The sequence below is a fragment of the Hyla sarda genome, chromosome 10, assembly GCF_029499605.1.
Source record: "Hyla sarda isolate aHylSar1 chromosome 10, aHylSar1.hap1, whole genome shotgun sequence".
In the NCBI taxonomy this organism is placed as follows: domain Eukaryota; kingdom Metazoa; phylum Chordata; class Amphibia; order Anura; family Hylidae; genus Hyla; species Hyla sarda.
Genome location: NC_079198.1, coordinates 9,978,562 through 10,005,194, shown reverse-complemented (window position 1 = coordinate 10,005,194; position 26,633 = coordinate 9,978,562). Strand labels below are relative to the sequence as shown.

Sequence of the window (26,633 nt, the reverse complement as noted above, 5' to 3'; positions counted from 1 at the left end):
TTATGTGTGTGTTTGTGTGTGTGTGTGTGTTTGTGTGTGTGTGTGTGTGTGGGGGGGGGGGGGGGCACTCCTCTATAGACTGAGTAATACCACTCGCTTATTTTTATCAATTTTATTAACCATAAAAAAACATAGCCTTTTTCTTCCAAAAACGCCACTCATGTCCTCAGGTTGTGTGTTTTATTAAAGGGGTAGTCCACTGCTCAGCAATTGGAACTAACTGTTCCGCCCCCTCCCATAGACTTGCATTGAGGGGGCGGGGTGTAACATCATGAGGGGGCGGGACTATGACGTCACGAGCTGACGGCTCCAGCGTTCGGAACAGTTAGTTCCAAACACTGAGCAGCGGACTACCCCTTTAACGCTCTGCTCCATTCACTTTAATAAAACTGAGCTGCCGTACAACACACAACCTGAAGACAAGAGTGGCGCTGTTTCTGAAAGAAATTAGGTATGTTATTTTTATTTTTTTATGCAGTTCTTGTTTCCTTTCCTCGTCTATTTCTAGGAATATATAGTTCCTCATTCTTTTGTTTTTGGGTGTCATACAGATATCCTGACATCACTTATATTACTATTCACACCTATAATTGATCTGCGAGCTTTTATATGGGTTTCACCTGTTACTACAAGACTCCTAACACCCATGACAAGTATTTCCTGACTGACAAGGAACAAATTACCTGAGGCGTGGTAGACATGCAAAACCAGCACCATCAGGAAGGTGGAAAGTTCACACAAATACATCACTGTGAAACTCAATATTCAACGTTTAGTTCCTATAGAGAAAAGGAGTGTTCTTATATTATAGGAAAAATCCACTTTAAAGGGGTACTCCGGAGGGAAAAAAGGTTTACAAATTGACTTGTGCCAGAAAGTTATTCAGATTTGTAAATTACTTCTATTTAAAAATCTTAATCCTTCCAGTACTTATCAGCTGCTGTATGCTGGAGTGGAAGTTGTGTAGTTCTTTCCAGTCTGACCACAGTGCTTTCTGCTGACACCTCTGTCCATGTCAGGAACTGTCCACAGCTGGAAAAGTTTGCTGTGGGGATTTGTTCCTACTCTGGACAGTTCCTTGCAAATCAAAGCCAATGGTTATATTCTTGTATATAGGAGCAGTATTATAGTAGTTATATTCTTGTATATAGGAGCAGTATTATAGTAGTTAGATTCCTGTATATAGGAGCAGTATTATAGTAGTTATATTCTTGTATATAGGAACAGTATTATAGTAGTTATATTCTTGTATATAGGAGCAGTATTATAGTAGTTATATTCTTGTATATAGGAGCAGTATTATAGTAGTTATATTCCTCTATATAGGAGCAGTATTATAGTAGTTATATTCCTGTATATAGGAGCAGTATTATAGTAGTTATATTCTTGTATATAGGAGCAGTATTATAGTAGTTATATTCTTGTATATAGGAACAGTATTATAGTAGTTATATTCTTGTATATAGGAGCAGTATTATAGTAGTTATATTCTTGTATATAGGGGCAGTATTATAGTAGTTATATTCTTGTATATAGGAGCAGTATTATAGTAGTTATATTCTTGTATATAGGAGCAGTATTATAGTAGTTATATTCTTGTATATAGGAGCAGTATTATAGTAGTTATATTCTTGTATATAGGAGCAGTATTATAGTAGTTATATTCTTGTATATAGGAGGCAGTATTATAGTAGTTATATTCTTGTATATAGGGGCAGTATTATAGTAGTTATATTCTTGTATATAGGAGCAGTATTATAGTAGTTATATTCTTGTATATAGGAGCAGTATTATAGTAGTTATATTCTTGTATATAGGGGGCAGTATTATAGTAGTTATATTCTTGTATATAGGAGCAGTATTATAGTAGTTAGATTCCTGTATATAGGAGCAGTATTATAGTAGTTATATTCTTGTATATAGGAACAGTATTATAGTAGTTATATTCTTGTATATAGGAGCAGTATTATAGTAGTTATATTCTTGTATATAGGAGCAGTATTATAGTAGTTATATTCCTCTATATAGGAGCAGTATTATAGTAGTTATATTCCTGTATATAGGAGCAGTATTATAGTAGTTATATTCTTGTATATAGGAGCAGTATTATAGTAGTTATATTCTTGTATATAGGAACAGTATTATAGTAGTTATATTCTTGTATATAGGAGCAGTATTATAGTAGTTATATTCTTGTATATAGGGGCAGTATTATAGTAGTTATATTCTTGTATATAGGAGCAGTATTATAGTAGTTATATTCTTGTATATAGGAGCAGTATTATAGTAGTTATATTCTTGTATATAGGAGCAGTATTATAGTAGTTATATTCTTGTATATAGGAGCAGTATTATAGTAGTTATATTCTTGTATATAGGAGGCAGTATTATAGTAGTTATATTCTTGTATATAGGGGCAGTATTATAGTAGTTATATTCTTGTATATAGGAGCAGTATTATAGTAGTTATATTCTTGTATATAGGAGCAGTATTATAGTAGTTATATTCTTGTATATAGGGGGCAGTATTATAGTAGTTATATTCTTGTATATAGGAGCAGTATTATAGTAGTTATATTCTTGTATATAGGAGCAGTATTATAGTAGTTATATTCTTGTACATAGGAAAAAGTGCTTTATTTTCCTTATGATAGTAGCACATTCACAAATTTACATTTTCTTTTTATTAACCAGAAGCATAAAAAAATTTACAACGATTATGTATCATATTGCAGGGTTCATTGTTCGGTGCGGCTATTATGTACAATATACACAAAAATAACACGGATGATATTTGTCTACGGACCCTTACCTCAAATTGTCCATAGACTTAGACAAGCTCTACTAGTAACTTATAAATAGATATGAGTAGTACGCCCTCTAGAGGCAGGGTAGGAGGTTGTTTATATAAAATCTAAACCAGTGGCCTTCAAACTGTGGACCTCCAGCTGTTGCAAAACTATAACTTCCAGCATGCCCGGACAGCCAACGGCTGTCCGGGCATGCTGGGAGTTGTAGTTTTGCAACATCTGGAGGTCCACAGTTTGAAGGCCCCCGTTCTAGAACGTCTTGTTGCTATCTTGTAGTTCCTGAAGATGACTGGAGGAGCAGGTATATCTCCCTTTCCAGTTGTTCTGCCCTTTCCCTCACGTCTCGGGGCTTCTCTCTAGGATCCTCCATCTTGAGCTGTGACAATACATTTTCCAAGGCGTCCACGTTTTTCACTGACTCCATTTGCTGCGGGTTTTCCTTTAGCTCCTGCACCCAGTCCAGGTAGGCCTGCAGCAGCCCCATGTCACCTAGAAAGCTGCTGAGGATCTTCAGCCCGGGCAAACGTCTCTGGAGCTCCAGCAAAGCTTCCTTCCCTATGTTACTCAGCTTGTTACCCACAATCCTTAGGAGGAAAAACAGTATTATAGTAGTTATATTCTTGTATATAGGAGCAGTATTATAGTAGTTATATTCTTGTATATAGGAGCAGTATTATAGTAGTTATATTCTTGTATATAGGAGCAGTATTATAGTAGTTATATTCTTGTATATAGGAGCAGTATTATAGTAGTTATATTCTTGTATATAGGAGCAGTATTATAGTAGTTATATTCCTGTATATAGGAGCAGTATTATAGTAGTTATATTCTTGTATATAGGGGGCAGTATTATAGTAGTTATATTCTTGTATATAGGGGCAGTATTATAGTAGTTATATTCTTGTATATAGGAGCAGTATTATAGTAGATATATTCTTGTATATAGGAGGCAGTATTATAGTAGTTATATTCTTGTATATAGGAGCAGTATTATAGCAGTTATATTCTTGTATATAGGAGCAGTATTATAGTAGTTATATTCTTGTATATAGGAGCAGTATTATAGTAGTTATATTCTTGTATATAGGAGCAGTATTATAGTAGTTATATTCTTGTATATAGGAGCAGTATTATAGTAGTTATATTCTTGTATATAGGAGCAGTATTATAGTAGTTATATTCTTGTATATAGGAGCAGTATTATAGTAGTTATATTCTTGTATATAGGAGCAGTATTATAGTAGTTATATTCCTGTATATAGGAGCAGTATTATAGTAGTTATATTCTTGTATATAGGGGGCAGTATTATAGTAGTTATATTCTTGTATATAGGGGCAGTATTATAGTAGTTATATTCTTGTATATAGGAGCAGTATTATAGTAGATATGTTCTTATATATAGGAGCAGTATTATAGTAGTTATATTCTTGTATATAGGAGCAGTATTATAGTTGTTATATACTTGTATATAGGAGCAGTATTATAGTAGTTATATTCTTGTATATAGGAGCAGTATTATAGTTGTTATATACTTGTATATAGGAGCAGTATTATAGTAGTTATATTCTTGTATATAGGAGCAGTATTATAGTAGTTATATTCTTGTATATAGGAGCAGTATTATAGTTGTTATATACTTGTATATAGAAGCAGTATTATAGTAGTTATATTCTTGTATATAGGAGACAGTATTATAGTAGTTATATTCTTGTATTTAGGAGCAGTATTATAGTAGTTATATTCTTGTATTTAGGAGCAGTATTATAGTAGTTATATTCTTATATATAGGAGCAGTATTATAGTAGTTATATTCTTGTATATAGGAGGCAGTATTATAGTAGTTATATTCTTGTATATAGGGAGCAGTATTATAGTAGTTATATTCTTGTATATAGGAGCAGTATTATAGTAGTTATATTCTTGTATATAGGAGGCAGTATTATAGTAGTTATATTCTTGTATATAGGAGCAGTATTATAGCAGTTATATTCTTGTATATAGGAGCAGTATTATAGTAGTTATATTCTTGTATATAGGAGGCAGTATTATAGTAGTTATATTCTTGTATATAGGAGCAGTATTATAGTAGTTATATTCTTGTATATAGGAGCAGTATTATAGTAGTTATGTTCTTATATATAGGAGCAGTATTATAGTAGTTATATTCTTGTATATAGGAGCAGTATTATAGTAGTTATATACTTGTATATAGGAGCAGTATTATAGTAGTTATATTCTTGTATATAGGAGACAGTATTATAGTAGTTATATTCTTGTATTTAGGAGCAGTATTATAGTAGTTATATTCTTGTATTTAGGAGCAGTATTATAGTAGTTATATTCTTATATATAGGAGCAGTATTATAGTAGTTATATTCTTGTATATAGGAGGCAGTATTATAGTAGTTATATTCTTGTATATAGGGAGCAGTATTATAGTAGTTATATTCTTGTATATAGGAGCAGTATTATAGTAGTTATATTCTTGTATATAGGAGCAGTATTATAGTAGTTATATTCTAGTATATAGGAACAGTATTATAGTAGTTATATTCTTGTATATAGGAGCAGTATTATAGTAGTTATATTCTTGTATATAGGAGCAGTATTATAGTAGTTATATTCTTATATACAGTAGCAATATTATAGTAGTTATATTCTTGTATATAGGAGGCAGTATTATAGTAGTTATATTCTTGTATATAGGAGGCAGTATTATAGTAGTTATATTCTTGTATATAGGAGCAGTATTATAGTAGTTATATTCTTGTATATAGGAGCAGTATTATAGTAGTTATATTCTTATATATAGGAGCAGTATTATAGTAGTTATATTCTTGTATATAGGGGAAGTATTATCATAGTCTTATTCTTGTCTTTAGTTTTACTTACGTCAACAGCCGCAGAGTTTTGTTGTTTTCAAGATAAGGGATTAAATTGTCTAAATCTTTGTCTGTGATTTCATTGATGTCCACGTACAGTTCTTCCAGGGTTTGGTTATAGTGTAAAGCTTCCAAAAGACACTGGATTCCTTCTGGGCCGATGTTGTTACCACACATACTACAGCAGGATAGAAGCAGACACAATGGAGTAAGTCAAGTTATTTTGTCACATGATGTACAGAGGAAGATTTTTATTCCTATTGTACTATGATACCGCTCCATGACGTACTGTATACCGGTCCATACTAGATTCATTATCACAAGCCTGTCGGTCCGTGCCCTCCAATATCACACTACTTTCCTGAGATGCTCTGTGCTGCTGTGATTGACACGTTATAAAAGGAACATTATATATCTAACACTCACAGGAGACTCCTCACTTGACACGTTGGAGATTTCAGCACTTCTGCCTCTATTGCTGCCGCTTCTTTACCTAAAGAGTTATACCGCAAGCTGAAAACAAAGGAAAACATCAGTGGCGTCCATATTTACGTATCATCCAGACACAAATAAGATCCCATACTGTAGAATGATATAATTACTGTGTATAGAGATTGCCGTCAGATATATCAAACTATATTTCTTTTTTATGCTTAACCAAAGGAAGCAGTGTGAGTGGTCCCTTAAAGGGGTACTCCGGTGGCAAAAAATGTTTTTATAGGTCTTTATAAGTCATCTGGTGCCAGAAAGTTAACAGGTTTGTAAAGGGGTTGTGCTTTGCCCGACCTTTCGGAGCTCCGCTCCCAGCGTCCGGAAGCTGTGTGCGGGCTTCTGTGTTCGTGGCCGCCGGGCGTGACGTCACGCTCGGCCCCTCGTGACGTCTCGCCCGCCCCCTCAATGAAAGTCTATGGGAAGGGGATGCGACCGCCGTCGTCACGTCACGAGGGGCCGGGCGTGACGCCCGGCGGCCGCGAACTCGGAAGCCCGCACACAGCGTTCTGAGTAATGAACTTCTGGACGCTGTGAGCGGAGCTCTGAAAGGCCGGGCAGCGCACAACCCCTTTAAAAAAAATCTTTACCCTTCCTGTACTTTTTAGCAGCTGTATGCTACCGAGGAAATTCTGTTCTTTTTGAATTTCTTTTTTTGTCTTCTCCACAGTGCTCTCTGCTGACACCTCTGTCCGTGTCAGGAACTGTCCAGAGAAGCATAGTCAGTGTTATGAGGATTTTCTCCTGCTCTGGACAGTTCCTGATATGGACATCAGGTGTCAGCAGAGAGCACTGTGGACAAGACAAAAAAGAAATAAAAAAAGAACAGAATTTCCTCTGTAGCATACAGCTGCTAAAAAGTACAGGAAGGGTAAAGTTTTTTTTCAATAGAAGTCATTTACGAATCTGTTTAACTTTCTGGCACCAGTTCATAAAAAAATAAATATAAAATAAAATAAAAAAAAAGGTTTTGCATCGGAGTACCCCTTTAAGTGCCAATGTTCATTTTATGTTGAGACCAGAACACTATGGAAACCTGTGAATTGGTTTTGAGGCTCAAAAAAGTCATCCAAAAATAGGAAAAAGTGAGAAATAAGGGAAAATGGGTAGATAACTAATACAGATAAAGCAAATCTTTACATATAAAAGTAATAAAGGTCTGCTGGGAGCTGTAATCACTGTCTATGTAGAGCAGTGGTCTCCAACGTGCGGACCTCCAGATGTTGCAAAACTACGACTCCCAGCATGCCCGGACAGCCGTTGGCTGTCCGGGCATGCTGGGAGTTGTAGTTTTGCAACATCTGGAGGTCTGCAGGTTGGAGACCACTGATGTAGAGGACAGGAGCTTCTTCACACTAGTACTTATAGGGGGAGATTTATCAAAATCTGTGCAAAGGAAAAGTTGCCCAGTTGCCCATAGCAACCAATCAGATCGCTTCTTTCATTTTGCAGAGGCCTTGTTAAAAATGAAAGAAGCGATCTGATTGGTTGCACAGAAAAAGCACAGAAAAAGGTAAACACATCCAGTACTCACTATAAGGTTTGGCATCGATAGAGAAGGGGTTGCAGTTGCCGTAGTCCTTGTATACTGATATTTGTGTAGCCAAGATTTAGAGTCTTTAGTTTACAAGTAGAGTGTTGTAGAATGTAGCTTAGGGTGGCACAGTCTGCAGGGTTCAGAATGACCTTAAACAAATCGACCTCATCAATTGTAGGGGCCACCGCCTCCACCACCGCTGTCTGCTTCAGTTCCCTCAAACAGTGGAGAAGGTTGAGGAGCCTCTGGTTCACTTCGAATGTAATTTTTCCTTTAAACCAATTGGCTATAGGAGTCAGAATGTCAGGGGGGTAAGAATCCACTAAGCCACGTAGTTTTCCTTGTATCCTAAATGAGATAAGGCCCATGACAAAGCGAGAGAACATTTGTAGATTCTCCCATTGCTTTGCAGTCATGAGGTCCATAGTGGTGGCAAGGAGCTGGCTCTGGACTGGGTCTTTAGGATAAATTCCAAAACACCAAAGGTCGAGACATTGCAGAAGCTCCTCTACAGAAGAACCGAGAGAAACAACACAGTAAAGAGCAGCAAAATATTCCTGAATGGTCATATGGAAGAAGGCAAACATCTCTGTGCTACTTTGACCCTCAACGTTGACGAAGATTCGGTGAAGGAAGCTGTCTGGTAGTTGGGTAGGGTCAAAGCCGAATCTTCGCAGGTCATCAGGAGTGAATATGATTTTGCTTTCCAGTAGAGAAATGTAGGCTAGGTTCCCAAGTTGGTAGAGAACGCCCTTCATGCTGGAGAGAACAGGTGGACTGCAGAGGACAATAGGTTCCTTATCAACCTTTGGGGAATTGTCCCTAAGATGCATTATGGTACACAGATAACACCTGTAGACCTCAGTCATTGTCTCTGGTGGGTTCTCAAGGCATGACTGTTCTGGGTTGGCTTGGAAAAAGGGGCCTAAAGCCGTACAGATAATAAAACAGTACAGCGGGATGAAGGATAGGCCCGATAGAGTATCATTCTTCATTATATACCGGAACACTTCATTAGATATAGTCTTCTCTCTGAAGAACCGGAACGAGAATTCTTCAACTTGTGTTTCCTCAAAGCCGAGGATGACCACTTTGCGGTCAAAGGTATCAAGAGGAAGGGATGATCGGGGTCTACTGGTCACCACAATAAATGCCCCTTGTAACAAAGACCCATTCAAAAGACTGGAAACCAGATCCTTCAATGGTGCTGGATCCTTGTAGCTGAGAACTTTGGTTCCGTGATTTATCTCGTACTTGAATTCATCCAAACCATCGAGTAGCACCATCAATCTCTCTGGACTGCTGCATAGGGTCTCTGCTATGTTCTCCAAATGGGCATGCTTCTTTTTAATGAGATCAACAAGGCTAATGGGCTCCTCCAATAGGTTTATCTCTCGGAAAGCAAAATTCATAGCACATGAGATATGGTTGAAGGCCTTCCCCATGGCCCACTCATGCATCATTCTTTGCATGGCATACGTCTTCCCGATTCCGGCTATTCCCGTCATCAACACTTTTTTTGGCCCCTTAGAATTTGGATCTAGAGGTGCGAAGATGTCAATGAGACTGATTTTCTGGTACTTGTTGTGCTCATAGATCCGGGCTCGCCGATTGGCCAAGACTAGATACTCATGCTGGCCAGGTAACCCCGCTGGATCTTCATCTGTGATAAAAAGTTCAGTGTATCGGATTTCTAGCATCTCGCACCAGCAATGAGAAGTCTCCAGTCTCCCTTGGATCTTGACATTCTGTTTCAGTTGTGACTGTTTGTGATTTCGTAAAGCATCTAAAAAGAAATAAATAAATAAATAAAATAATTGGCCCTAAAGACACTATACAGGATAGGAGTGCATGGCTGTCTATTTGCAGAAAGAATGGCCCATCTGTAAATAAGTTGTGTCTAGTATTGCAGCTGAGGTTTATTAAAATGAATAGGTTCAAGCTGCAATACCATGCACAGCCTGTGTGCAGATGTGGCGCTGTTTAGGAAGGAAAAAAGGTAAACGTGTTTAGAAAGAGTAATATACTGAATATAAAACTGTCTGATCCTTTTGGTCTCCTTTCTTCCCAAAATAGCATCATACCTGTCTTCAGGCTATGTGTGGTATTACAATATGGCCCTATTCTTTTCAAAGGAACTGAGCTACAATACCACACACAACCTAAGGACAGGTGGGGGGCTGTTTTTGGAAGAAAATAGTTCTGTTTTTATGTTCCTGGATAATCTATTTAAGTCCCCTGAAAATTATAACTCATTTGTGCATGGAGATAGCAGCAGCAGTATAAAGATAGAGCTAGAGGGAAGATGTATAACTACTATATATCCTGATCCCATAGAGATAGCAGCAGCAGTATACAGATAGAGCTGGAGGGAAGGGGTATAACTACCATATATCCTGATCCCATAAAGATAGCAGCAGTATACAGATAGTGCTGGAGAGAAGGGGTATAACTACTATATATCCCGATCCCATAGAGATAGCAGCAGCAGTATACAGATAGAGCTGGGTGGGACATGTATTACTACTATATATCCTGATCCCATAGAGATAGCAGCAGTATACAGATAGAGCTGGAGGGGAGGTGTATAACTACTATATATCCTGATCCCATAGAGATAGCAGCAGTATACAGATAGTGCTGGAGAGAAGGGGTATAACTACTATTTATCCTGATCCTATAGAGATAGCAGTAGCAGTATACAGATAGAGCTGGAGGAGAGGTGTATAACTACTAAATTTCCTGATCCCGTAGAGATAGCAGCAGCAATATACAGATAGAGCTGGAGGAGATATGTATGACTACTATATACTTATCCCATGTAGATATCAGCAGCAGTATACAGATAGAGCTGGAGGGGAGGTGTATAACTACTATATATCCTGATCCCAAAGAGATAGCAGCAGTATACAGATAGAGCTGGAGGGGAGGTATATAACTTACGGGATATTTAATGATCCCATAGAGATAGCAGCAGTATACAGATAGAGCTGGAGGAGAGGTATAAAACTACTATGTATCCCAATTCTGCTGGGAGTTGCAGTTTTGCAACAGCTGGGAAACTCTGCATTAGATGAGATATCTGATCACGGCTGTCCCGTCGCTGGGGACCCTCGCAATCTCTGGGCTGGGAGCTTCCGCGTTCGTGACATCATGCCACACCCCTTCTATGGGAGGGGGCGTGATGGCTAGTATGTACCACGCCTCTTCCTATAAACATGAATGGAGGGGGCGTGGCAGCTGTAGTTGCGGAGTTCGCTCTGACTAGGGTGCCGCAGCGGAGATGGCGGGGGTCCCGCCGCTGGGATTAGACATCTTATCCCCTTCCTTTGAATAGGGGATAAGACAGATGTTTTTCAGTGGAGTACCCCTTTAATACTTAGAGAAGCAGAGCAGAGAAGGAGTAGATTACCTAAACTAGAAACAGGGTGCTGTCAGATCTATGTACTGTCAAAAACAGCAGCGCAGCCGGCTATGTACAGGAGAAGCACAGACCCTATAGCAGAAAAATAGTAGGATGTTTTCAATGAATTCTATTTAGAAAGTTTTGGATTTTACCTTTACAGTATAAAGTGCTGGAGAAAAAGTGAGGACAACAAGAACAAACGGTGGGAATGAACAAATAGTTTATATACCCTGGATCCGATCTTTAATAGCTCAGGTATACAGTATAATGGCCGCACCATAAAAACCAAACAAACTATTTAGTTCAATCCTAGAATAATCATAGAATCATAAAGATAGAAATTTACGCAAGAGCTACAATAAATGATTTATTCAGATACATTTTATTTTTAAAGTGAAACAACATAAAAACTAATTTTCATTGTAAATACTTACTAAGGAGGCCATGAAGTCATAAACATTTGTACAGGCCTCATGTGCACAAAACGTAGCCCATTTTATGCCACGCTCACGACTCTTTTTTGGAAGGTGGGCAGGGCTTAGTGGGGAGGGACATGGCCCCCTGTGTCCAATACATTAGGATAGTAGTAAAGGTGTGTGAAAGCCTAGGTATACTTTAAATGATTAAATTTAGAGCTCCATCACCCTTTGGCTGCCGAAAGAGGGTGTGGTGTTTGATCACTGCACCTGGTGCTGTAGCTCACCCAGGTGAACAGATTAGACTGATAAGTAGGTTTGTGTCAATTCACATCATGTGCCATTTTGATGCATTGTCTTATTTAAAGTGAGTTTTTTAGGAAAATATTGCCTTAAAGGGGTACTCTGGTGGAAAACATTATTTTTTTTTTTAATCAACTGGTGCCAGAAAGTTAAACAGATTTGTAAATGACTTCTATTAAAAAATCTTTACCCTTCCAGTACTTTTTAGCAGCTGTATGCTACAGAGGAAATTCTTTTCTTTTCGAATTTCTAAATAAAAACTAAATATGATTTGCACAATTATGGTAAAATAGCACCCTTAACCCCAAGAAACGGAGCACCTGAACACAGCCTCAGGAGATGTATAACTACTATACATACTGATCCCATAGAGATAGCAGCAGTATACAGATAGAGCTGGAGGGGAGGTGTATAACTATAATATATCCTGATACCATAGATATAGCAGCAGCAGTATACAGATAGAGCTGGAAAGGAAGTGTATACTATATATCATGATGCCATAGAGATAGTAGCAGTATACAGATAGAGGTGGGGGGTGTATAACTATTATATATCATGATCCCATAGAGATAGCAGCAGTATAAAGATAGAGCTGGAGGAGAGGTGCATAACTACTATATATATCCTAATCCCATAGCGATAGCAGCAGTATACAGATGGAGCTGGGGGAGGTGTGTAACTATCATATATCCTGATCCCATAGAGACAGCAGCAGCAGTATACAGATAGAGCTGGAGTAGAGGTGTATAACTACTATATCCAAATCCCATAGAGATAAAAGCAGTATACAGATAGAGCTGGAGGGGGTGGTGTATAACTACTATATATCCTGATCCCATAGAGACAGCAGCAGCAGTATACAGATAGAGCTGGAGTAGAGGTGTATAACTACGATATCCAAATCCCATAGAGATAAAAGCAGTATACAGATAGAGCTGGGGGAGGTGTGTAACTACTGCAGCAGCAGTATACAGATCATAAAGAGTTGGAGGAGAGGGGTCTGTGAGCTATCCAGAGACATTTAATAGGTGATGATATCATCCTGCAGTTTACAGTCAGTCCTGGCCCAGGACTGACTTCCTTTTGACACATTAAGCCATGTAACTCTCTGTGAGTCAGATAAGTGATCACAAGACCAAGTTATAGTTATGAAATGCATAGATGCAGCTGAGCCGGAATGAAACAGATGGTGCTGTAGGATTAGTGTGTGTGATATGGGCAACAACAATAAAACAGACCGGAATGCTTCTTTGATAAATCCCTCCTTTTGTGTTTGTAATGCTCTGTATTAGCTGTAAAGCACCAAGATATGCCTATACCATTGCCTAAAAAGGGGGACTATAGAGGGTCTTCTAAGACTATGACCCTCTGATCAGTCTTAACAACATACACACAATAAAGGTCACACTCTCTATGGTCTGTCGCTAACATTTCCTATAGCACAAGTGCAAAAATGAAGCAAGTTTGCTAATTGTTTTTGGGGGTTTTTTGTACCATTTTGTGTATACAGCTTTTAAAGGGGTACTCCGGTGGAAAACTTTTTATTTATTTTTTTTAAATCAACTGGTGCCAGAAAGTTAAACAGATTTGTAAATTACTTCTATTAAAAAAATCTTTATCCTTCCAGTACTTATTAGCTGCTGAATACTACAGAGGAAATTATTTTCTTTTTGGAACACAGAGCTCTCTGCTGACATCACGAGCACAGAACTGTCCAGAGTAGGAAAAAATCTCCATAGCAAACATATGCTGCTCTGGACAGTTCCTAAAATGGACAGAGGTGTCAGCAGAGAGCACTGTGGTCATGATGTCAGCAGAGAGCTCTGTGTTCCAAAAAGAAAAGAATTTCCTCTGTAGTATTCAGCAGCTAATAAGTACTGGAAGGATTAAGATTTTTTAATAGAAGTAATTTACAAATCTGTTTAACTTTCTGGCACCAGTTGATTTAAAAAAATAAATAAATAAATAAAAAAGTTTTCCACTGGAGTACCCCTTTAAATAGATCTATGGTTACAAAAATATTTATGGGTTACCAAACCTGAAAGATAAAAGTCACTCTAACTAGAGCGAACGTACCCTGGAGCCGCGGACAGTCACCAGATGGATGGTCTAAAAAAAAGATAAGATAGGAAAGATACTGTTATTAGGTCTATGATCGAGTCCTGTATACTGATAAAGCCTATCGGGGATGAAACCTTACAATGTAATAAATAAGAAACTGGATGTCCAGCGCCAGGATTCGTGCAAAACAGATTCTTTAATGCTTAAAATGCCATAACAGGGGTCAAGGTGACGCGTTTCAGGTAATAAATAGAATTTGTATCTCGGCGTGCTGCCATCTTGCCATATTTTATGATCAAGTTGTGAATATTCGATTTTAATCGACAGGTTCCACAGAACTAGTTTTGTTTAAAAATCTTAACCCTTCCAGTACTTATCAGCTGCTGTATGCTCCGGAGGAAGTTGTGTAGTTCTTTCCAGTCTGACCACAGTGCTCTCTGCTGACACCTCTGTCCATGTCAGGAACTTTCAGAGCAGGAGAAGTTTGCTATGGGGATTTCCTCCTGCTCTGGACAGTTCCTGATGCGGACAGAGGTGGCAGCAGAGAGCACTGTGGTCAGACTAGTAAGGACTACACAACTTCCTCTGGAGTATACAGCAGCTAAGTACCGGAAGGATTAAGAGTTTTATACAGAAGTAATTTACAAATCTGTATAACTTTCTGGCACCAGTTCATTTGAAAACACTTGTTTTCCACCGGAGTACCCCTTTAAGATGAACATACTCTTTTAATTGTTGTTGGATAATTCTCCAGACCTCCCTATAGACAGTACTTCCATGCATCCTTTATGGAGGGGTGAGCCGCAGTTAAGCTCTAGAGGTGACTTATCTCTTTCAGAAGTTAGAAGTTAAACATGCCCGACACTTTTCTCATCCAACATTATCTCATCAGGGGAGATGGTTTTTATGGTTTCATCTTACTACTGGAGTGCTGGATTTCCAATTTGCGGAGTTTTCTTTCCTGCCATACACTTTGGATAAGTGCTCTTCAAATTGTGGACCTTGGATTGTTGCAAAACTACCAATGCATGCTGGGAGTGGTAGTTTTGCAACATCAGAAGGTCCATAGTTTGAAGACCACGGCTTTCGACATTGTCGACTTTAGTCTTAAGTGTATGGCCACCTTTAGGTTTTTTACATGTACAACTTGTTTCTTCCAAGGATCAGCAGCACCAGATTTTATTAGAATTCGCACATCAAAAAAATTCAAATAAATATTCAATTTAATAAATGGAATAACATAAGTACCTTGGAGCTGTGGATGGTCACCCAATGGTTGCCCTAAAAGAAGGTAAGTTATTGTTATTAGATCGACTCAAAAACACCTATTATGGAATTATGGACATTAGGTTTCATCATTAAATTCCAACAGAATTAGGGAGCTCATGTCTATGGATACTTCCAGACACTCACTCATGTCTAGTGGGGACCTGGGCGGGGCTTGTTGGCTTTTCCAAGAGATGAACAGTCCCGTAGAGATCTAGCAGTCATATACCCCCTTCTCCACTCAGTTCTTTATATATAATATCCCTAGTTAAACAATTTAGGGTTGGGGGGGTAGTGGATGGGGAATTAAACATGCCCGACACTTTTCTCACCCAACATCATCTCATCAGGGGACATGGTTTTATGTTTTACATCTTACCACTGAAGTGCTGGATTTCCAATATGTGGAGTTTTCTTACCTGCCATACACTTTGGAGAAGTGGTCTCCAAACTGTGGACCTTGGATTGTTGCAAGACTACCACTCCCAGCATGCCCGGATAGCCAATGGCAACATCTGGAAGTACACGGTTTGAAGACCAAGGCTTTTGACCAAGAGATGAACAGTGCCGGAGATATCTAAGAGTCACATACCCCCTTCTCCACTCAGTTCTATCTATATATATGTATATCATGCCTGGTTAAACAATTTAGGGTGGGAGGGTAGACATTAAACATGCCCAACCTTTTTCTCCACCCAGCATCATCTCATCAGGGGAGATTATATTATATTGCATTGTATTATATTGTAAATCTTGCCCATGGAGTACTGGATTTCCAATTTGTGTAGTAGTAGTACTAGGAGTAGTAGTTTTGCAACATCTGGAAGTCCACGGCTTTTCGACTTTTGTCTAAAGTGTATGGGCACCAGGGGTCAAGTCCTAGAATAAAAAAAGTGCGGGAACTCACCCAAAATTTTCCACTCAAGAGGTGGTCCTGCAGGACTCCTTTTATTGGGAACAGTGCTCCTGCTCTGGAAAAATTGCAGGAACTCTGTTCCCATGCTTTCCTGCAGGACTTGATCTCTGATGGGCACCCTTAGATTTTCCCCCAGAGATCCGAGATTCCTATCATTTACCCATCAATATATCTTAAAAATATATACAATTTATTCAAATAGAAACATATGGTATACCCAACCTGCAACATAAAAAACCTCTATTACTAGAGTCAATGGGGGACATTTTATCATTGGCTTTACACCACTTTAATGTTCTAAATGTCCCTGGAAATTTTGCGCAATTTTTTTTCCAATTTTCGGTAGAACATCAACACGGCCGTCACGCCCCCTTCCATAGACTTGCATTGAGGGGGCGGGGCATGACATCACACGGGGGCGGAAACTTTTGGATAGGGGATAAGATGTCTTTGGATAGTACCCCTATAAACCAATCTCTGCAGTATCAAGTCCTGTGCGCCTTTTTGGTAAATTTTGAGCAACTGTGCAAACAATACACCAATCAAACGGGTAAAATCTTTACTACCTTACACCAACAGTGATCAATGTCACCAAATGCGTACGGCAGGGGGGAGCTAAAACCTCGCGCTCCCGTGTGCTTTCGTATGCGCTCCCGTATGTCATTCATTTCAATGAGCCGGCCGGAGTGAAACGTTCGGTCCGGTCGGCTCATTTTTGCCCCGTATGCGCTTTTACAACCGTGGTCGACCACAGTTTTAGGTCCAGGGAAAAAGCGCATACAGCGCAAAAATGAGCCGACCGGACCGAACGTTTCACTCCAGCCGGCTCATTGAAATGAATAACGTATGGGAGCGCATACGAAGGCATACGGGAGCGCGAGTTTTTAGCTCCCCCCTGCCGTACGCGCTCCCGTATGGGAGAAAACGTGATGTGAACCCAGCCTTATGGAGATTTATTAGATTTTGGTCAGTAAGTTCCAACCGGATTAGGGATCTTACGTCTACGGATACTTCTAGACACTCACTCATGTCTATTGGAACATAGGTTGGTCTTGTTGGCCTTTAGTTGTCCAATCCTTGGTATTTCCAAGAGATGAAGACTGACAGAGATTTCTAGCAGTCACATTTCTCCACTCAGATCTATACAAATAATCTCCCTGGTTAAACAATTTTTGACTTCTGATCAATGTAGAAGAACAGCTGGGAATGATGATGTCACCATGTTGGTTCTGCACAATGACATCATCACAGTGGGGTAAGCAGCTGGACCAGATTACCTGTGGAGTGACCTCTATTGTAAACTATTGTGGACATCCCACAATGCATCAAGCAAAGCACACTGGGCCCCTCTGTTTGCCCAAACATGCTGTTTGCTAAGGTATGCTTCTAGTTAGGTAATGCCCTCAGTAATTAGGTAGTTCCCCTGTAATTAGGTAGGTAATTCTACCGGTAGGTAGGTATGGCCCCAGTAGGTAGGCAATGCCCCCTGTAGGGAGGTAGGCAATGCCTCAAATCGGTAGCTAATTCCCCAAGTAGGTACCCCAGTATGTAGCTAAGTAAGCCCCCAGTAGATAGGTAATGCTCCCAGTAGGTAGGTAGTAGGTACTGCCCCCAGTAGGTAGGTAATTCCCCCGGTAGGTAGGTAATGCCCCCTGTAGGGAGGTGGGCAATGGCCCAAATAGGTAGGTAATGCCCCAAGTAGGTAGGTAGGTAGGTAATGTCCCCAGTAGATAGGTAGGTACCCCAGTATGTAGCTAAGTAAGCCCCCAGTAGATAGGTAATGCTCCCAGTAGGTAGGTAGGAGGTAATGCCCCCAGTAGGTAGGTAATTCCCCTGTAGGTAGGCAGGTAATGCCCCAAGTAGGTAGGTAGGCAATGCCCCCAGTAGGTAGGTAGGTACCCCAGTATGTAGCTAAGTAAGCTCCCAGTAGATTGGTAATGCTCCCAGTAGGTAGGTGGTAGGCAATGCCCCCAGTAGGTAGGTAATTCCCCTGGTAGGTTGGTATTGCCCCAGGAGGTAGGTAATACCCCCTGTAAGGAGGTAGGCAATGCCCCAAATAGGTAAGTAGGTAATACCCCCAGTAGGTAGGTAGGTATCCCAGTATGTAGCTTAGTAAGTCCGCAGTAGATAAATGATCCCAGTAGGTAGGCAGTAGGTAATGCCCCCAGTAGGTAGGTAGGTACCCCAGTATGTAGCTTAGTAAGCCCGCAGTAGATAAATGATCCCAGTAGGTAGGCAGTAGATAATGCCCCCAGTTGGTAAGTAAGTAATACCCCTGTTAGAAAGGTAAGTAATGCCCCCGTAGAAGACACTGGTACTGTAGATCTCCGCACGTGCATGCTGTTCTTTATTACCCAGGATTTATTTACTAGTGAGAAAATTCCTGGACTTATAACCGTAGATAAGACGTCTGCAATAAAGAGCCGCTACGTGCGCACAACCAGGAAATACGGCTGACCGGGCGATAGACGGGCGGCTTCTCAGTAGTTTCTATGGCAATTAAACCTTGTGAACTATGGTACTCCGACTTTATATGACACTAGGGCAGGGCCATATATACAGCTCGTGCTGCCCCAGGCACTCGGACTGAATACACCCCATTAGGGCGATGCCACAATTTCTGTCAGCAAAGAACAAATACATCACATGAGGATTTTGTTGCAGATTCACCGTGGATTTCTCCTCTATACCCAGAATCCTTAATCCTTTCAGTACTTTTTAGCTGCTGAAGTTGAGTTGTTCTTTTCTGTCTAAGTGCTCTCTGATGACAGGTGTCTCGGGAATCGCCCAGTTTAGAAGCAAATCCCCACAGCAAACCTCTTCTACTCTGTGCAGTTCCCGAGACAAGCAGAGATGTCAGCAGAGAGCACTGTTGTCAGACAGAAAAGAACAACTCAACTTCAGCAGCTGATAATTATTGAAAGGATTAAGATTTTTTAATAGAAGTAATTTACAAATCTGTTTAACTTTCTGGAGCCAGTTGTTATATATATATATATATATATATATATATAAAAAATAGTTTTTTTCTGGAATACCCCTTTAACCCTGTGTCAGGATGCATTCACCCCACAGTTTGTGCATACAGTTGGCATACTGTTAAGCAGTATCTAATTGACTACAATACTATATATATATATATATATATATATATATATATATATGTATATATATAAAAAAGCCATATACGGTTTAGAACAAAACCATGGTAGGACCCAGTTTTTTTTAGGGGGGCAAAAAAAAAGGATTGAATCCACTTTTTTAGGGCTGGGTTCACACTATATTTTTGCAATACAGTTCCCCTATACGTTTTCAATTTGAAAACCGTATGCATTGACTCTCCATTGAAAACCGTATACCAAATGATGCATCCGGTTGTGTCCGTTTAGCATCTTGTACGGTTTTGTCTGTTTTTTTTTTCAGTACCCAAAACCGTAGCCTGCCACGGTTTTTGGTCTGAGTGAAAAACCTTATATGTTTTTTCTTAACATGGGAGTCAATGGGAACCGTACAGAATCGTATGTGCGTACAGTTCCATCCAGTTTTCACCATACGGTTTTTGACTTTGCACATGCCCAGTGAAAGTTGTTTTTTTGGAATTTCAATCAAACAAGTGAAACTTTATTCATAATGGAGTGAAAAGTTAAAAACTTATACGTTTTTTCTTAAAAAACGAATGCAACCAGACATCATTTTTCAAACCGTATACGGGTTAAAATTTGTACACACGTTTTGATACAGTTTAGTCCAGTTTTGAGGAATCTGTTTTTCATTCAAAAACCGGATACGGGAACTGTATTACAAAAACGTGGTGTGAACCCGGCCTTAGTAAGGTTTCACATATATATAAAACCGTATTCCGAGAGTCACAGGTTGCCTTAGGGTGCGTTCACACGGAGTAATTCAAGAGGAATTTACTTGAGTAATTCCTCTTGAATTCTCCGCTCTAAATTAATGCACATCTTCTGTGCCCATTGACTTTAAAGGGGTATTCCAGGAAAAAACTTTTTTATATATATATCAACTGGCTCCAGAAAGTTAAACAGATTTGTAAATTACTTCTAATAAAAAATCTTAATCCTTTCAGTACTTATGAGCTTCTGAAGTTAAGGTTTTTCTTTTCTGTCTAAGTGCTCTCTGATGACACCTGTCTCGGGAAACGCCCAGTTTAGAATAGGTTTGCTATGGGGATTTGCTTCTAAACTGGGCGTTTCCCGAGACAGGTGTCATCAGAGAGGACAACCTTAACTTCAGAAGCTCATAAGTACTGAAAGGATTAAGATTTTTTAATAGAAGTAATTTACAAATCTGTTTAACTTTCTGGAGGCAGTTGATATATAAAAAAAAGTTTTTGCCTGGATAACCCCTTTAATGTTTTTTCTGCTGTCCTGATCACACATCGGAATTCTGCTAGCGGAATTCCGACGCTGAATTCCTTTCCGTTTGAAGAAAGAACATGTTCATTCTTCAAGTGGAATCCGCTAGTGTTAAGGATGGGTTAATGAGCAGCCTTAATCTGTGAGTGACTACCGTTGTACTATTTTTCCGAGTTCCCTCCTCGGTGTTGACTCCAGGGAGTTCTGATTTATTACAGGAAGTAAATTTGGTTTTTACATTTGGAAAAAGGAGGGTTAGTTATGACATCACAATTAGCATGTTACATTTTGATTGGTTGTTTGATTATTGTGTCCGTATATATATTAGCATGTCTAGTGTCCTTTAATTTCTTGGCAGAAGTTCTCTGTTCGTCAGATGTTTAGTCTTCCTACTCCCACATGGAGTCATGTCAAGGCCTGTATTCAGAGTCCCGAGCAGATAGCATTCTGATGTATATGGGTTAAAGGGTAGGTAACAGATATATTTTTCCAGCAGCAATAGCATTTTAGTATTAGTATATTGATCAGTCATTAGAAACATAAGGGTCATCCCTATCACTAGCAAAAATCAATAGAAGTCAATGGTAAAAAACAATTTCCGCCCGACATCGTTTTCACATGAAATTTGCGTGGAATTTGCACGGAATTTGCGCAGAATTTGTGCGGAAATGGCTGAAAAACCCTTCACTTCTTTCTCCCCCCTTTCTGCGCGCAATTCCGCACAAATTCCGCACAAATAGAAATTTTTTTTTCCGCACGTACATTTTTCAACGTGAATTCCTCTTGATTTACTCAGTGCGAACGCACCCTTAGTGTTTTCCAAAATGTGTGTCTCCAGCTGTTGCAAAACTACAACTACCAGCATGCACGGACAGCCAAAGGCTGTCCGGGCATGCTGGGAGTTGTAGTTTTGCAATGGAGTATGTATTAGCTAATCCATCCTATCGTGGGCACGGCGATAGGTTCAAACTTTGCACCAACTCGTGCTATGAAAATGCATTAAAGGGGTACTCCGGTGAAAACCTTTTTTCTTTTAAATCAACTGGCTCCGGAAAGTTAAACAGATTTGTAAATTACTTCTATTAAAAAATCTTAATCCTTCCTGTACTTATTAGCTGCTGAATACTACAGAGGAAATTATTTTCTTTTTGGAATGCTCTCTGATGACATCACGAGCACAGTGCTCTCAGCTGATGTTATTATAATAATAATAATAAGTCTTTATTTATTTATTGTTGTCCTTAGTGGGACTTGAACCCAAGGCAGCAGTGCTAACCACTAAGCCACCATGCTGCCCTTAGCATACATCTGCTATGCACGGTTGTTAAAATGGACAGAGATGTCAGCAGAGAGCACTGTGCTCGTGATGTCATCAGTGTTCCAAAAAGAAAGGAATTTCCTCTGTAGCATTCAGGAGCTAATAAGTACTGGAAGGATTAAGATTTTTTAATAGAAGTAATTTACAAATATGTTTATCTTTCTGGCACCAGTTGATTTAAAAGAAAAAAAGGTTTTCACCGGAGTACCCCTTTAAAACACAGTTGTATTGTATAAGTTTTTTATTGTGATATCTGATCTATAGAGTAAAATAGATTAAAAGAAGAAATTGGGGCTCAGGGTCATGAATATTGGACCAATTAGTATTTATTCATGTTTAAAAAATAATAGTAAATAATGTTGTAGTAAATATAGTAAAATAATGCAGGAGGGAATGTACAGTAAAATCTATACATATGAATATATAAACCAACACTGGCAAATCACAGACTAAAGGGGGCAGAAGCTTTTATCATACATTTATTCTCATAAACAGGGCAGAAATATTTTTGTCTGACTAGTTATAAACAATGAATTTAAGTATTATTTATTATTATATTTGTATCTCATTAAAAAACAACAGATTCCAAACTTGTAACATCTTAAAGGAGAACTCCAGGGAAAACTAACTTATCCCCTATCCACAGGATAGGGGATAAATAGCTGATCACGTGGGGTCCAACCACTGGGACCCTCCGGGATCTCCAGGACGGGACCCGGCTCTCTAACTATAGATGGCGCGCGCTCCATTCATTTCTATGGGAGCGCCCATGATGCCGGAGTGCTGTACTCCAGTCTTTTCGGCGCTCCCATAGAAATGAATAGAGCGTGTGCCGTCTGCAGCGTGCGGTCCTCACTAAGTGCCGGGGCCCATTCAGGAGATCGCGAGGGGTCCCAGCAGTAGGACCCCCCCACCCCGAACAGCTACTTATCCTCTATCCATGCTTAGATAGATAGATATGAGATAGATAGATATGAGATAGATAGATATGAGATAGATAGATAGATATGAGATAGATAGATATGAGATAGATAGATATGAGATAGATAGACAGATAGATATGAGATAGATAGATAGATATGAGATAGATAGATATGAGATAGATAGATATGAGATAGATAGATATGAGATAGATAGATATGAGATAGATAGACAGATAGATATGAGATAGATAGATATGAGATAGATATATATGAGATAGATAGATAGATAGATATGAGATAAATAGATATGAGATAGATAGATATGAGATAGATAGATATGAGATAGATAGATATGAGATAGATAGATATGAGATAGATAGACAGATAGATATGAGATAGATAGATATGAGATAGATAGATATGAGATAGATAGATATGAGATAGATAGATATGAGATAGATAGATAGATATGAGACAGATAGATATGAGATAGATAGATAGATATGAGATAGATAGATAGATAGATATGAGATAAATAGATATGAGATAGATATATATGAGATAGATAGATAGATAGATAGATATGAGATAAATAGATATGAGATAGATGGATATGAGATAGATAGATGTGAGATAGAGATAGATAGATAGATAGATAGATAGATATGAGATAGATAGATAGATATGAGATAGATAGATAGATATGAGATAGATAGATATGAGATAGATAGATAGAAAGATAGATATGAGATAGATAGATAGATAGATAGATAGATAGATAGATATGAGATAGATATGAGATAGATAGATAGATATGAGATAGAGATAGATAGATAGATATGAGATAGATAGATAGATAGATAGATGTGAGATAGCGATAGATAGATAGATAGATAGATATGAGATAGATAGATAAATAGATAGATAGATATGAGATAGATAGATATATATGAGATAGATAGATATGAGATAGATAGATAGATAGATAGATAGATAGATATGAGATAGATAGATATGAGATAGATAGATATGAGATAGATAGATAGATAGATATGAGATAGATAGATATGAGATAGATAGATAGATAGATATGAGATAGATAGATAGATATGAGATAGATAAATGTTGTAGATTTGAGGTAGATAGAATGTTTTCAAGTCTTTATTGGATGTTCACATTATGCAGAAAAGAAGAAAGAAGAGAGGAGAGAAGGATTCTAGAATTGTGAAATTTAAAGAGACAGCGTTATTTTATAATTTGGCAAGTACGGCTATATAATATTTACAGGATACCTGAGATAGATTCCCCCCCCCCCCCACTAATAGGGGGAGGTCCTATCTACATTCAGGACCCTCCTTTATAATCTGGAGGGATTATCAGATACAAAGGGCATCTCTTACTGTAGAGGACCCCGGCATGACATGGAAAGCCCAATGGTGTAATTCTTTGTGTCTCCTGTGGAGGTGCTGCAGGGTTATCCCACAGATCACTTGGGTAGTCCCAGCAGCAGGACACCCTGTGTAACATATTGTTGGGGGACCCTTTAGGGTAACTATCAATGACACTGGGTTGAATGGTGTCTGGAGCGCTTTGCTGGCTCAGTTTATGTAGTGACACTTCCACTGTAGATTGTCAGCTCTGTGGACCGGTTTTATGCTGTGTTCTGTTCCTCGGTCATGTGTGTGATTGTTTTTGTAGTAGTTTTTCAGGGCCGTGGGGTCAGAGCTTGTGTGTTTAGGCTTCTTGGGTCATTTCGTCCATGTCGATTGCATTAATGCATCCCTGTTAATGGCAAGCACCGGCAGTCAGTCGTCTACAGCCATTACAATCATCATAACCACATGGATTCTGAATAGAAAATAACGTGTGGGGTTCCCTTACAATCAGAGACCTCTGGAGGACCTATCCTGTCCTGAATGGACATTTTGTAATCCCAGCTGATTGCTGCCGATCCCAGTAGAGCAGTGTTTCCCAACCAGTGTGAATCCAGCTGTTTTAAAACTACAACTCCCAGCATGCCCGGACAGCCGAAGGCTGTCCGGGCATGCTGGGAGTTGTAATTTTGCAACAGCTGAAGTCGGAGGAAGTTGTGCAGTTCTTTACTGACCACAGTGCTCTCAGCTGTCAAACTCACTGCAGAGGGGGAGTTGTAGTGTCCCGACGCAAGGCAAGAATAGCATCTATATTACGTGACACATTCATTTTATAGGGGTGTTCTTACAACTGGGTAGGGGATAGGTAGCAGATCAATGGGGATAGCTCAGCACTGTTTGGAAGCCCCATAAAAATGAATGGTGCGCTAACCCCGCATGCACACTGCCATTCCATTAAAGGCGTATTCCAGGCAAAAACTTTTATATATATATATATATATATATATATATATATATATATATCAACTGGCTCCGGAAAGTTAAACAGATTTGCAAATTACTTCTATTAAAAAATCTTAATCCTTCCAATAGTTATTAGCTTCTGAAGTTGAGTTGCTGTTTTCTGTCTTACTGCTCTCTGATGACTCACGTCCCGGGAGCTGTGCAGTTCCTATGGGGATATTCTCCCATCATGCACAGCTCCCGGGACGTGACATCATCATTGAGCAGTTAGACAGAAAACTTCAGAAGCTAATAACTACTGGAAGGGTTAAGATTTTTTTAATAGAAGTAATTTACAAATCTGTTTAACTTTCCAGAGCCAGTTGACATATAAAAAAAAGTTTTTGCCTGGAGTACCCCTTTAAGTCCTCTGTTCTTGGGAATAGCAGATGTCCCAGCTGTCGGACTTTACTAATCCGCTCCTGGCAATTGTAGTAAGTCTGTGACCCAAACTGACTGGAACTTCATTAACTGATACATTGTAACAAATATTTCAGGATAAGAGACAGATTGGTGCTGGTGACCTATTGAGGTGACTGCGGTCTGTACTGTACAGTAGGTCTGAGCAGCCAATGCACACATTGCGTAGAATATACACATAAGCAGGGACTTGCCTTCTTTTTGCAGTTTGTACTTCTTTTCACGTTTGATTCCTCTTATTATCTTAGACCAGGGCGATTTCTTCCTTGGCGGTTTCTCAAGATCTGGAGGGACAGGGTAAAAAAGATTTTTTTAATTTCCTTTTCAAATCCATTTTTTTTAAAGGATATTTATTATGTCAGGGCCCGACAAATGTGTGATGAGAGGGAGAGGGAGTGAGAGAGAGCGGAGGGGGGGGAGGAGGGAGAGGGGGGGGAGAGGAGGAGGGGGGGGGAGAGGGGGGGGGGAGAGGGAGAGAGGGAGAGGGAGAGAGGGAGAGAGGAGGAGGGGGGGAGAGGGGGGAGAGGGAGAGAGGAGGAGGGGGGGAGAAAGAGAGGAGGAGGGGGGGAGAGAGAGGAGGAGGGGGGGAGAGAGAGGAGGAGGGGGGGAGAGAGAGGGGGGAGGAGGAGGGGGGAGAGAGAGGGGGAGGAGGAGGGGGGGAGAGAGGAGGAGGGGGGGAGAGGGGGGGGAGAGGGAGGAGGAGGGGGGGGAGAGGGGGGGAGAGGGAGAGAGGGAGAGAGGAGGAGGGGGGGAGAGGGGGGGAGAGGGAGAGAGGGAGAGAGGAGGAGGGCGGGAGAGGGGGGGGGAGAGGGAGAGAGGAGGAGGGAGGGAGAAAAGAGAGGAGGAGGGGGGGAGATGAGAGGGGGGAGGAGGAGGGGGGGGGAGAGAGAGGGGGGAGGAGGAGGGGGGGAGAGAGAGGAGGAGGGGGGGGGAGAGGGGGGGAGAGGGAGAGAGGGAGAGAGGAGGAGGGGGGGAGAGGGGGGGGAGAGGGAGAGAGGAGGAGGAGGGAGAAAGAGAGGAGGAGGGGGGAGGAGGGGGGGGAGAGGGAGAGAGGGAGAGAGGAGGAAGGGGGAGAAAGAGAGGAGGAGGGGGGAGAAGAGAGGAGGAGGGGGGAGAGAGAGGGGGGAGGAG

General features: G+C 39.9%; 1 protein-coding gene across 1 annotated transcript; it reads right to left on the bottom strand.

Annotated features, from left to right (window-relative positions):
- Positions 1-3,044: 3,044 nt before the first annotated feature.
- On the bottom strand, positions 3,045-15,531 carry LOC130294287 (protein NLRC3-like). The gene is made up of 6 exons (XM_056543899.1): positions 15,507-15,531; positions 15,157-15,189; positions 7,717-9,505; positions 6,120-6,206; positions 5,704-5,871; positions 3,045-3,394 (listed from the first exon to the last, which is right to left on the bottom strand). The coding sequence occupies exons 1-6, from the start codon at positions 15,529-15,531 to the stop codon at positions 3,076-3,078; spliced, it is 2,421 nt and encodes an 806-aa protein (XP_056399874.1). The 3' UTR covers positions 3,045-3,075.
- Positions 15,532-26,633: the final 11,102 nt, after the last annotated feature.